Source organism: Parasteatoda tepidariorum, chromosome 7 (assembly GCF_043381705.1).
Source record: "Parasteatoda tepidariorum isolate YZ-2023 chromosome 7, CAS_Ptep_4.0, whole genome shotgun sequence".
Classification (NCBI taxonomy): Eukaryota; Metazoa; Arthropoda; class Arachnida; order Araneae; family Theridiidae; genus Parasteatoda; species Parasteatoda tepidariorum.
The window spans coordinates 82,070,153-82,084,422 of record NC_092210.1 but is presented as its reverse complement, the minus strand read 5'-3'; the positions used below and the strand labels follow the sequence as shown (position 1 = coordinate 82,084,422).

The following is a 14,270-nucleotide window of genomic DNA, read 5'->3' as shown; positions in this document are numbered from 1 at the left end:
GTTTTTAGTGCATGAATCTGAATTGAACAACCTGATAATGCTCACTCTGGTTATTGTTATCTGGTTGCTCACTACGTGCTCTTGCGCGCCGAATCCAATCAATTAAAAATGAAAACTGTTGCCAGCGCGAGAAAAGAAATATCATCGGTTTTATTGATACATACATACATACGTACGTATTAGCGTTTTATATAATATAGATAGAAGATTAAATACAACTGAAGAAGTAAAATATCGTATTACTATTAGCATCAAAACTTCTTTACCACTTTTTCATTTTCTTCTTAATTCTTTTAAGTCTCGCTATCCGCGATGGCTCAGTGGTTAAAGGCATTGGACTGACACAGGGAAGAACCAGGGTTCAAAGCTCAGTGGCGACTTGATGCCCGCTCAGCCTCAGATCGATGGGGACCAGCTTGTGTGCAAAGTAAATACGGCTTGATATTAATGCTGACCAAATTCTCTCAATTATTTTGATCTCGAATTTTTGGCGAATGTTGATATTTTGTTTTATATTATGGACGTTGTCCATTCATTCATTAGAGTTTTATATTTTAGTATCGCTGTATTTGTTATGTATAATACGCTTATTTTTCCGGCTGATCCTATATTTGCTACAATGTTGAATTGCGGGGTTTTCGTAATTAAAGGCTTAAATATATTTTTACGGACTTCGCTTCGAATTTCTGCATCCGGAGTTTATTCGTATATTCACTCTTTTTTTCAGTGCATTAAATATATGTTTTCCAAAAGAAGCATTTATGTTATATGAAAATAATTGTTTGAGAAATAAAATACATTAGTAGAACATGAGTGTTAAATATAATTTAAACTAACTTCTTACGTAAGAAAAAATTATTGTGGCTTTAATTATAGTTCACCACTAAGAAAAAGCAGCATGTCTTTATTATAACTTTAAACTTATGTTTACGATATATTAGCATGTTAAAGTATAGGTATAATAAAATAACTAGGAAAGGAACTGAATAGAATACAGGAAAATAAATTAAATTTAAGAAGAATCGATTAAAAGCCGAGATCATTAAGTTTATATGTGCACTTAAAGATTACCAAAATAACTGAAAAGTAAAATTTATTAAACAATTTTAAAAACTTTAAAAGGAATAATTAACATTTGAAAACATTCGACATAATTTTATATGTTTCAGATAAATTCTATTTTTGACATGTTATATTAAATTAATATTTTGTTGACTTCAGTATTCTTTCATTGCGCGTTTTTTAAAACGCGTTAAACCATAATATGGTTTAAATTTGAGGAAAATTTACCAAATACCGAATTCGGATAGACTATCATGCTTCTTGAGCTTCGTAATAAGGTGCTATGGTTCAACTCAAATCTCAAATAAGGTTAAATTTAACACGTTATTAAATATGTACCAACTTTGATCGACATTGAAGTTCAAAATATTGAAATTATGGTTAAAACTTGAATCGGGTTTTTGGTAAAAAGTACCTTCGATAGTTTTTAAACTTTTCGAAATATTTTATTTAAAAATATCTCGTTTTGAATGTAAACTCCTTAATAGACATTTTGAAAGTATGGAAAAAAAACTGGCTGTATTTAGACGTTATTGTCGGTCACATAATTATTTTAATAAGGCCGTTGCTTACTAATGGCTCCATACAGAAAAAAACATTGTATTTTTATTTATTTTCAATTAATATGCGAAAAGCTTTCGAAATTTCCCGAAATAAGTCATTTCAGCAGTTAAAGATATCATCAAATTTTATTTATAGCAATTTTCAATCAGCAATACTCAGCAGCAAAAATTTCAAATAGGAAATTATACTTAATTTCTTTTATTCAAAAAAGAAAAAGCCATTCTGAGAATGGTTTTCTCAAATTATTATGTTTTTTTTCTTCATACAGCTCTGCGTGTGACCTGCATATTTAAAATTTAAAAAATATACGCCTGAATTCTTTTGAATTTCTTAAATGCATACAGTATTTGTATACATAATTTTTACAAATACAATAATCGTGGGATATATTTTAAGAATTAATAAAATAGTTCTTTGTAAAATTAAAAACATAATTTTTTGAAAATGCTTACAAAATTATGTTTTAATTTTACTGTATGAAATTTTATTATAACAGTTTAAATTATGTACTAAATTAAAACTGTTTTTGAATAAATATATTCTCGATACTTTTTTTAAAATGTTTTTTATTATATTTCTTTATTTGAATTCTTGAATTTTTTGACGTTTGAAATTAATCGAATGTAACGAAGATTTCAAAAATATGGACTCAATTATTTAGTCAAGAGAGCTTTAAGCTTGAATAATTTAATATCAAAATCACTTTTTTGTGTATTTCACCATATAACTAGATAACTAGAAAGTTTATAGTGAATCCAAACGTTCGCGCACAATTATAAAGTTTGTCAATTTTTATGAATTGTAAAACAATCCAGACAAAATTTTATGTAAAAACTATTTTTCAATCCGTTATTTTTTTTAAATACTTTACTAATGATAGAACAATTTTGAATTGTAAAGGAACTGATCGAACAGTTTTTTCAAGATTAAAAATTTAAAAATTCGACCTCTCCGAGTTGGCTAGATGTAAAAGAGTGAGAATGAATTAGAAATGAGGGGTCCAAATTTTCAACTGCTCTTCTGATAAACTATTAAAACCATATATTCTAGATTGCAGCTAGCCCCCATATGTATACATATATTTCGACGAAAAAAAAACGTGTTCATTCATAAAAAATGCGTTTCTGTATCGGATCAAACTGCAAATATCGTAAGCACAAATATATTTGACCTATTTATGGTCAGTCTTTTGAATCATTCTATCACAGTACGTTACAATACTATCTTCTAATAGTAATTAAGCCGCTCTCTTTCAAATTTTGTTACATATAGTTTTTAAAGTTAAAACACTAGTTTTGTTAACAAAATAGCTTTCAAACCTGCAACATTACCTGTAGTTAAATGTGACAAAAGAACGAAACTACTTTTTATTTGGAGTTCTTCTTCAAAAACAAAAACAAAAAGTATTATTTCGAAAAATAATTTAATAATTTTTTTTCTCGCTTTAAAAAATATCAACAGCATTCTTTAGAACATTCATAAAATTCTTAAATAGTACAATTTAGGTAAAGTAGCTTACCTTAACCAAGTTCTTGAATCCAAAGTTCCTCATAACCATGACTGTTCCCCAAGTTTTAGCTCTTGTACTGACAGAGAGATAAGAATAATATTTCCAGCATTATGGCTTTAATATTTCTTTGCTGACCCCATGGACGTCATACGCTTCGATGGGCAAAGTCACAGTAAAGGGTGAACGACAAAATCTTTTCGTGGAAGATTCAAAACCGTACCATTCTCCACCCCCCGTTGGTTCGAATCTTTCTCTCACGCGATTCATTCGACAAGGTCAATGTCTTAGAAGTTTACCGGATACGCTCTGCTTTTTGTTTCGTTTCTGGAGATAAATATTTACAAAGTTTTCATTTGATTTGAATAGAAATAGTGGTCAATCGCGTAAACCTTTTCAAGCCTTAAAAACAAATGGCGATGTTCTGTACGAAGAGGCTCTACGGCTGAGCTGTTTTTGATTGAAGCAATAAAACCGTATAAAACTCAAGCATTTATAGGAATATATAATTTATACAGATTTAGAAATACTAGCTTTAGCGAACCTTTCTGCTCATAGTGAAAAATTTTGAGACTCATTGATTCGTAATATCGCTTAAATTTGCTGCAGCTGGTGCTTGGTTGAATCATATTATTTTGCTTGTTAAACTGGATTACGTGATATTGAAGTTCAACTTGAATCGAAGCAAGGTTTTATTTAGAATTTTATTAAGGTTGTGACAAACTTTTCCCCTTCACAAGACACTGATATAATGGTTCTCGGTTGAAATTTTTTTCACTGTTTTTCTCTTCATTTCCCCTTTAAAAAGCTTTATTATTAAGTTTAAAAGATGCCTTATTTTATCCTTAAATAAATTTTATTTAATTTTTTTATTAGCATATGAATTTCTCAACTAATTCGATAGCTTTTTGCTCATTTCATATTATGCAAATAAATTGTAGCTTAACAATTTATGTTAAGTGAAATAATTACAAATATATTTCTTTATTAAAAAAGAAACAAAAGCTACTACTGCCATAGTCGATGTTTCTAAAAAATTAAATCGAACGTGCTTCTCTCTGTTATAATTTAGAAAGTATTGGATAAAACAATATCGCATTTCGCGCAATTCCGGGGAAATATTTAAAAAACACTCTGTTATTAAAATGTTATTGATGCGGTTATTACTTTTAAGGTTTAATTACGTCAAATCTGAAGATCTCCTTTTTTTTGCGCCACTTAGTTTAACGAAAACTATTACACAGGGAATCCCGTTTTTTTTTTCAGGAATGTACTTTTAAGCCATTGAATGAGTTTTACTTCTCACTTTATTTAAATTTCAATTTAGTTTTGAAGTAGTTGAATAGTTTAGATTGACTTTTTTTCGATGTAAAAGAAAACTACCTATTACTATAGGTAGTTTTCTTAAAGTATACTAATTTGCAGACGCGTACTCTTGCAAATAAAAATACAAAATTTTATGAGCATTTTTTGAATTTCGACTTGGTTTCGGAGTTATTAAATTTTAAAACAATCCTGAATAGTTCACAAAAATACATATTTTTTCTCTGATTTGCACAAAACCGAAGCCCAATTCTCTCCTTTCATTAAATTTCCTTTTAGATTATTTTAGTTTGAGAAATCGATGTTAATATTTATTTAAATTAATATTTACTTAAATTAATATTAAGAGTTTTTCAATATATTTTCTAGCTTTCTTTCCCCCTTCTCGCAAAAATGTCGTCACTTGTGGGTGACGTCAAATTCTTTTTTTATATTTTTTATTTATTTGCAAAGAGGTTACTTTTTAAATTGAACCACCAGTTAATTTTTTAAATTAAATCTTTGTTAACCTTAATCCCGGAGGCTAGCTGCATTACTCACGTTACAGATACCCATTCATAGGGTTGGCCACATTCACACACATAACACAGCAGAGGACAACACAGAGAGAAGCATCCATTCCCTGAGTTGTATTAGAAATCGCAACTATTGGCATTTCCGCCACGCAAGCTAACTACTCGGCCACCTGGCTGGGTAAATTAAATCTCTGAGGTTTAAATTTTTAAACTCATATAGGTTATTTGAAGTTTGAATTTGATAATTTTAGAATACTGGTTAAAAATGAAAAAAAAACATTAATCATTTTTAAAATTTTAAATTTTTATCTTGATTTAGTTTTTCTATTTGTCTTTTCCACGTAGTTATGAATTTTATTTTATTTGAGTGTGCATTTATAAAATTAAAACATTAAAAAAATGAAAAAGAAATCGGAATAACATCCTTTTTAGGTGCATATCCATTTTCGATTTCTTAACGTATGAATGTAATTATAGTTTTAGTAATTAATCATTTTAGTAATTATCATTTGTATGTTATTACAGTTCTAGAACAGAAGGATAAAAGCGATCTAAAAAAACTGTTAATGCAGTTATGTGGGCTGGCAAACGATAAGAAACAGGAGGTGAACCTATAATATAATTTAGATACGAGAGCATTTAATTTTGACTTATTTTATGTTAAAGCTGATTAATTTAATTTAGCGAAAACTATTAGCAATAGAACTAAATTTTTTTCTCTTACGTCTGTAGATGAATAATACGTTTTACATTGTTTAAATTTTCAATTAGTTATAGAGAAAATACATTGCTAAGTCTTAATTTTTAGAAACAAATATTAATCTACTCAAATATCTAAATTTTTCACAATTTTATCGGTAGTTTATCTCTGATTGCGAATTGATTTGAAAAAAAAAAAAGCTGCGAGGTTTGACGAGCGATAGCGAGAGAGGGGCGTTGTCTCTAATATAATCAACATGAAGTTTATGAAATATTAAAGTATAAAACCTAGGGTTCTAAACAAGACTAAAGCGGAAACAGCGAGCGATGCGATCTGAAAAGAACTTCCTCAGTTTCGAGGGTTGGTGATCGCGAGCAGTTTGGGGAGCCTGCTTTAATTCTGAAATATATTTATTTTCGTTTCAAAGCTGAAGATTATTAATATTTTTTAATGAACTCAACGAAAATTTTCCCTTCTTTTGTGGATAAACTTAGGTTGAGATTCAATTCTTTAAAGAATGCATTTATTCTAATGTTAATAGAAATTATAATTTTACTTTAAACAAAAAGTTTTTAATAGAGGTTTTTTTTCTGAAGATGAATTTTTTTTTAGGTAAGTGCTAAAAAGTTAAATTTTATTCAACGGTTTAAATTTCTTTTCAATTTGGACAACTTTTTGCAAACTAAGCAATTAATCATCATCATGATTCATTAGATTATTTTATGAAGCGAAATAAATACAATATTTTATTTCAAATAGTTAGCGTCTACATTTTTAAAATATTTAGAATATTAAGATATGGCGCAGAAAATAATTTATAAAAATCTAAACAAAGCACAAATGTTATCCCTGTAGGAAACGCTACTTATCGGGAAAGTTTAGCGTTTTCTTTGAAATAATTCAAACAAAAACCTCAATTGAGTTCCAGTTTCTATCGTCTCATTGTTCGAAAAAGCATAGCAGTTTCCTTGATTTAACAATCTGAGAAATGCATTAACACAGGTCTTAAAGAAATTAAATCTATTTATTCAAGTAGAATTCTTGAAATAAAAATTATGAGATGCACTTGAAACTTTTATGAGTTTATTATAATTATTATAAGTAAAATGATGTGAATTTCTAGTCTTAAGAAGGTGAAAATAATTGTAATAAGTATTGTGTCTTATTATTGAAGCAGAAAAATATTTATTCCGAACTTTATTAATCTTTTTAAAAAGAAGTTACATATTCGTGATTATCAATGAATAAGTACTTCAAGATGTATAACGGTTAAGTGGTTTTTTGTAAAAATAATTATTGATGATAAGCTGAAATCGCTTCACTTTTTTAAAAACCACGTTGTTAGCACTTAACGGATCAATGATACATTGAATTATCTCTTCACTCTTAAAAAAATATTCAACGCAATAAATATTAAAAAAATGAAGAACTTTTGCGATGTAAAATGTAATAATCCCATTTAATATTGTAAGAAGTTTAAAGATTAAATACTAACAAAGTCAAATTTTAATCTACTCATTAAAAAATAATTAATTTATTAAATGTGATCTTCACTGCAAGTTTTTTTTAAAATTAAAAATGAATAACGATTTTGCTTAATTATACACGAATGGAACTGGTTCTTCAATTTTTATTCCAATACTAAAAGAAGTCTTATTCCTTAATTCAATTATCATATCTTTTTAGCATATTTAAAGAGAGTACTGTATTTAAAACTATCGCTATTAATTTGTACTTATTGAATACGTTTTAGAATCAAAATTCAAAACTGAAAGTAATAGTTTATTTTTTATTATTTACAAAGATATGAGATAAAATAAAGAGCTGTTAAAATATTATTGAATACCCAATTTAAACTTTAAAAATATTTATTTTTAATTTTTATCTACTACTCATGTTTTATCAAGTATTTAAAAGTTCGCGTTTTGTCAAAAATTGCATCGTTTTATGACGAAATAATTGTGAAAAAGAGTAAAACACAATTCAAGAATTGCTGAATCATTAAAAGTGAGAATTAAATTTCTGTAAGCATTTAAAAGGTAATTCATACTTTTATTATTTAGATATACTTTTTATTATAAAACATGATTTTACTCTTTTATTATTATTTAATAATGTTAATACTGTAAAAATAAATACCACCGATTACTTTATTTCTAGATACGAATTACTGAAATAAATGTACCATTTATTTTCATGCCATTCATCATTCATTTTTACTAAGAATTTCATACATCCCCAGTTTTCGAAGAATATGGAAAAAGATTTGACCTCGCATTAGAATTTATATTCAAAACGGAAATTGATCCTTTTAAGATGAGTTTTCTGAAATATATGGGGAAGCGGAAACAATTGGACTTTTAATATCGTCTTTATACGCCCGCATAAGAGAGGGGTTAAAGGTAGGAGAAGTTTAGTAAATATGTTGAAAGCAGGAGAAAAATTTCAATTATTTGATTCTTTGAAGTATATGACCAAAAAAAGAATAGAGAACAGTTTCAGATTCTCATGACAAATTTCATTTTGAGTTCAGTTGTAAATAGTGATATCGTTTGCGAGTGTCTAACATATATTTTACGGCTATGTGTTCATCTTATGTATAGTCTCAAAAGAAAAAAAATCGTCACCTAAAACAGATGAAGTATATATATAAACTATAAAAAAATCCTGATCAAATTACGATTTCAAGTAACGGCACTTTGAGTGCATCATCCGGAAAATCCGTTTTACCGTAAAATAATAAACCTTAATTTTTACAGAAATATTTATTTAATTAGAGTGATTAGTAGATTTTAATGTATTTATTACTGTGAAAATTACGGTATATCTGATTTTTTCTTCCGTACCATCCAATAAGAATGAATTTTACGGTGAAATTCCCGGTACCGTCATTTAATCAGTCATGTGTATAAATTAATGTCACTTCCTCTGATTAAAATCTATCAAACAATCAATATATAGATATATATCCGTATCAATAACAATTATCAAAAGAAATTAATATAAATTATCGGTACTTTATTTCAACAGCTTACCTATTTTTTTCTGCTACTAAGTCGTAAGTCATAAACAATGTATAAATAAACTTTGTATCTAGAAAATAAACACGATAAGTACATTATTTTTAAAAAAAAACTCTTAAGACAAAATAAATGTATGATTATTTTAGTCATCGAGTCACTGAGTGTCCAAATTAATATGGCCATCTGACAGTTTTATGCAAAATGAGCTATTGCGTCACAGTTTTGCATCTAGAGGGTGAGATAGCTTCAAAAAGGGAATGCAAGGCAAGCGAACCATCAATTGAACTGTGTTACTTGCGGAGATATGGGCAAAACACGAATCTTAAGTGAGTTCGAACCCGGGATGATTGTAGGCGCTCGAAACGTCGGAATCAATATTAGCGAAACTGCTGCTCTTGTGAAGTGTTCGAGACCAGCAGTTATTAGTGTGCCCAGAGAGTGAATTACCAAACAGAAAACTGGGTCTTAATGTCAGGCTTGTGGTCGTCACAGGCTACAGTGTGCTCGTGCTGAAAGGAGACTTGCCAGACAGTCCAAAAGAAGAGCAGCAGTATGTCAAATCTCGAGGAATCTTTATGAAGGTGCAATTGAGAACGTCTCTGAACGAATTGTGGGTCGCACATTATACTGTATAGGCTATGGGAGCAGACGACCGGTTCAAAAGCCTTTGCTGCCAACCTTCAACAAGAACAGGCGTCTCCAGTTTGCAAAGGAGCATAAGGATCGAACAGTGGATGACTGGAAAAGGGTCATGTGGTTTGATGAATTGTTTTTTCAGCTACACCATGCAGATGGCAGGGTTTGGATATGGCGAAAACAGCACGAAAGCATGGATCTTAACTGTATTGCCACAACATTTCAAGCTGTTGGAGGCAATGATATGGTTTGGGAGATATTTTCTTGGCATTGCATAAGTTCTTTGACTCATGTGGAACAACATCTGATGCCCAAAGTAATCGCAAATGAAGTACATCATGTTATGCTAATGGTGTAACCTGTCGTGGATGGATACTTTTAGCAAAGACGATGCTACTTGTGAGATGGTTAGAAGAACAAAACGGTGACTTCATCTTGTTTCGTCTGGCTGCACCATCACCAGATCTCAATCAAATTTAGAATTTGTGGGATGACATCGAACTGGGTATCAGACAGTTGGATTCAGTGGCATCCAATTTGACTTAAGTGAAAAGCGTAGTTTATCGGATATTGGATCGAATTGTCAAACTTTATACAAAAAGCATTGGTTGCATTAACATTCAATAGATGTGAGGGAAATTTACGGTGATGATAGGAGTTTATTGTGAGAATGATGTACCCGAATTTTTTCGTTTTAGGTCTGGAGAAAAAGGATTTTTTTTTTAAATTTTAAATCTTTAAGAAAAATATGGTTTTTAAAATTTATAATTTTATTTAATTATCTTTTAGTCTTTAGCTTCGCATCAGTAAATTTGTTTGCGTCGTTTGAAATTTTGATTGTCGATAAAATAAAAATTAAATTTGCATGCAGTCTTTAAAAAAATTATTATATATTGGTAACAAGCGTTCTGAGCTTCAAATTAAATTTGAGCACGTTAAATAGTCGGTAAGTGATTACAAATCTGAATAAGGATAAATTCTATTTGGCTAGTAAATATTAAGCAAAAAGGAATAATTATGCTAATAATTAGTCAGTAATCGATTGAAGTTTGTCATGATTACAGAGATCTAATTCAAGTTTGAGCATTCTAGTTAGTCAGATAGTGGTCTGAATATTAATTGAAGGCAAATTCCATTTAGAGAAAAAATGACGATAAATCCTACTTGACTGTTAAGCAGTTGAAACTTGTATTGTAATAGGACATAAGATTTTCGCAAGCTAGCAATCAAAAAGTAATTGAAACTTACATTGTCATCATGTACGGAGATCCAGTTAGTAATTTAAGTGTTCTAGATTATCGGAAAAAGTCGAAGTTTCTTTTTCAATTGCATGTTTTCGATACGAAAGTGATGATGGTAAGCGATTGAAACTTTTATAAAAAGCTTAAATTTTTAAAATTAAGATCTTAGACTTCCATATAAAATTGTATCCAAATGAATTTTTTGTCCTTTATTAGCCTAAGCATTGATTTGTTGATTGATTCCGTCATTGCTGTGTTGATTCCTTGATTATATGACTTATTTATTCATCCTATTAATTAAAAAACAGTAAGTTTTCACAGCAGTGCAAAATATCAAAACGCCTCTCGTTGTAGAATAATGATTGCTATTAAATGTTGAGGGGCAGAGTTAAGATTCTCTCTCCCCCAAAGCTTATAATAGGTTAAAAATATACAAACATATTTTAAACCTATTAAAAAACTTTTAAATAGAATATTAAAACATATAGTTGATTTTTAAAAGGGTATTAAGGAAATTCAAAATTTTTTTTTAATGAAATATAAAATTAATCCTACGTGTCAGAAATTTTATTTTTATTTTTATACGATGCATTAACTGATACATCTTGTATATAGCTAAAGTAAAAGACTAGAAAAACGTTGACAATACTCGGAAGAGCTTGTTGCTATGGTGATCACTCATGTGACAATCTAAATGGAATGTACATTTCTTCTCTTGAGTAATATATTAAAATATTCATTAACGAATAAGATCTTAGAGATCTTAGCTAGTGTGTTTAACATTCTAAATGAAGGAGAAATTTTAGGGGCTTTTCAAATTCTCGTTGATTTATTTTATGGAACATTTATAATTACATTTAGGGCGGAAAAGTTATTGAATAATTTTAAAGAAACTGGTAGGTTTCGCTATTTCTCGCTGTCATTCGCCAAATTCGACGATTGATTCATAACAAAAATTTTAATTTCTTGCCGGTAAGCACATTATGATATCAAAAATAAAAATTATTTAATCAAAAATCTGAAAAAAAGTTTTCTAATCTGCATATAGTTTTCTAATCATCCTGTCTAATTTTTTGTCGTTTGTCATTAGTTTACAAAATAATTCTACTGCGAAAAAAGGAAACACTTTATTCTACTCTAAATAATTTTAAAAATACAGTAAAAATCCGTGATATAAGTCTGGTAGCAGAATTTATTGAGCCAATCTGGAACACTATCTATGTAAATCAAGATTTGTGTGTGACCAAAACATAATGAAATGGGGATTAATATTGTAAAAATAAGGCTCCTGGTAACTTATATNTCAAACTTTAATGAACGTAGAACAAGTATTGCATTGCTTTATATTTTTTGAAACGACTCATAATAATTTTAAAGAGTAAAACATTGTTTTAGTTCAATATTTTTACTTCTATTTAAGTCATGTCATAAGGCATTTTTAGCGCAATTTTCGCATTTTAATGGCATTTTTTGCACTTTTAAGGGCAATTTTTGCGGTTCATAAGGGCATTTTTTGCACTTTTTAAGGGCATTAATTGAGATTTTTTAGGTCATCAAAATCCGGGCTCTACTAATTATTAATAATACTTTAAAGAAAGCGGAATGAAACAATAATTAATGCACCTAAATAACTAAACAGAAAAAGATTGGCATTTAGTGTATACTAAATATATTTAACAGACACTAATAACTCTTTTTTTTTTAAAAAAAAAAAAGTTAAATATTTCTCTCCTTTTATGAATTTATTTCGGCAAATAAAGTTTTACCATAGTCAATAAGGAAGAAAACCTTTTTAGCAACCTTAAGTTTCTGCCACTGCAATTTTATGACAGCACGGGGGGCTTGCTTTGGGTGTCAGATTTCATAAAGGGTAGAGGGGAGACAGCGCTCATCGAAGAGAATAAAAAAGAAAAAAAATATTTACTTTTTCATTAGATGTCTATTTTTCCGACAATTTTATTTACTTTAAAAAAAAGAGAGACATGTTCTTACGAGAAGTTCAATATTATATTTATATATTATATAACCTGTGATAAAAAAAAATTGCAGATGGATTGATAATCTGTGGCATCCTTGCCATTCTGGAGGGTTTTTGCTTTCGCGAATACATAAGAATGTACTAAAAATCACCAAACTTGGCGTCTAAAGTAAAATTATGAGGCATTAAAAACCAATTCCGTAAAAATTTAAGAAGAAATATTTACAAGAATAACTTTGCATAAATTAAAACTCTGTAAAATACCTCCTGGCTCTTAACACTGAAACATTAAAACTTTCATATATTATATGCCAGGGGTGGCGAACCTTTATACACCAACGTGCCATTTTCTCTAAAAAAATTGCTTAATGAGGTCATAGACGTGCCGTCAAATAATTTTGACATCGCGATTCTTGGGAAAATAATAATACTAAAAACTATCAACTCAAAACTCTTTATTTACATTGAAAAAAAAAACATTTTGCAATGTCTCAGTTATACAAGTAATTCAACTTAAAGTAACATCAATGTGACTTCTGCTGTTGCAGATTAGATGACCAATAACTTATATTAGGTTCTAAGATGTTAGTTTAATCAGGACTGTTGATTTTTTTTGCTAGTTATTTATTGTTAGCTTGTTTTTTACGGTTATTAATTGTTTTTTAGTATTAATTTTTAATTTTTTTATTAATAATTGTTTAATATTTTGTTTGTTTTTGTGAATTTTAATTTAATTGTTACATATGCTTCATAGCGTAATAACATTTGTTTCATAGTGTAACAACAATTGTGATCGGTGGAGTGCCCAAAATATTGTGTCCAGAATTTTTGAAGAAGTATGAAAAAAAAGCCTTTTTTTTGAATGAATGAAGCAAAATTTTGAATTCAATACAATACAATATAAAATTGAAAGAAAAGCAGGAAACAAACAATCCTAGTAAAAATAAATTGATAGAGTACGACGGGAAACCTAAAAGAGTTAATGAAAAACAAATATATTCTATTCTAAAACTCAAGTATTGTTTTATGTTTTTTCACGGCAATGTACCAATCAAAAAATGTTTATACTACTATTTTATTACTAATTCTGCATTTGTCATTTAAAAAAAAAATTAAAATTTAAAAAATTTGTTTTCTTAATTTTTGATATAACTATAAATGTTATGCTTCATTATTAACATTTTCATTGTATTTAAATAAAAATTTATTGAATACAAATTTCAGAAATTTTATTTCATCTCTCTGTGCTAGTAGTGTTTAAAAAATAAAAATAAAATCTGTAATTATTATTTAATATATTTTTCTATAAGAATTATAAAATAAAATCTTGAATTGTGTACTGAATTTCTGATAAGGAAATTTAAAGTAAAATAGCTAAATTAACTAAATTTATGCAGTTTCCTGCAATTGTTCTCGAGATTAATCGTTTTAAAATTAGGAGGAAAAAAAACATAAAAAAGAGTGGTGATGGAGAAAAAAGTTTCAGCTCGGCGTGATGTTCAATGTGGGAAAAAAAAGTTGAAACAATAGCACAATAGAAATAAACAAAAAAAAGTAATATGAAATTTAACGATAATGAATTGAATTATTTTTTAAGTAATTGAAAAAAATATCATGGTTCCTTAAATTCTTATGTTCAGACATTAAACTTTACTGTTAACTATATTCAGAAAAAAGTTTTTATCTTTAATTAGTTATTTACTCTTTCAAAATTTGTCTGT

General features: G+C 28.4%; 1 protein-coding gene across 2 annotated transcripts in view; it reads right to left on the bottom strand.

Moving 5' to 3' along the window:
- The window catches only part of LOC107451529 (uncharacterized), a 71,349-nt gene that overhangs the window by 8,765 nt on the left and 48,314 nt on the right, over positions 1-14,270 (bottom strand). The window contains exon 1 of one of the 2 annotated variants that reach the window (XM_016067661.3): positions 3,146-3,281. The exons of the other annotated variant lie outside the window; for it this stretch is intronic. Within the exon in view, the coding sequence (XP_015923147.2) occupies positions 3,146-3,184 (39 nt within the window). The 5' untranslated portion in view covers positions 3,185-3,281. Of the gene's footprint in view, positions 1-3,145; positions 3,282-14,270 lie in introns of those variants that run through there. 2 annotated transcript variants of the gene reach the window in all.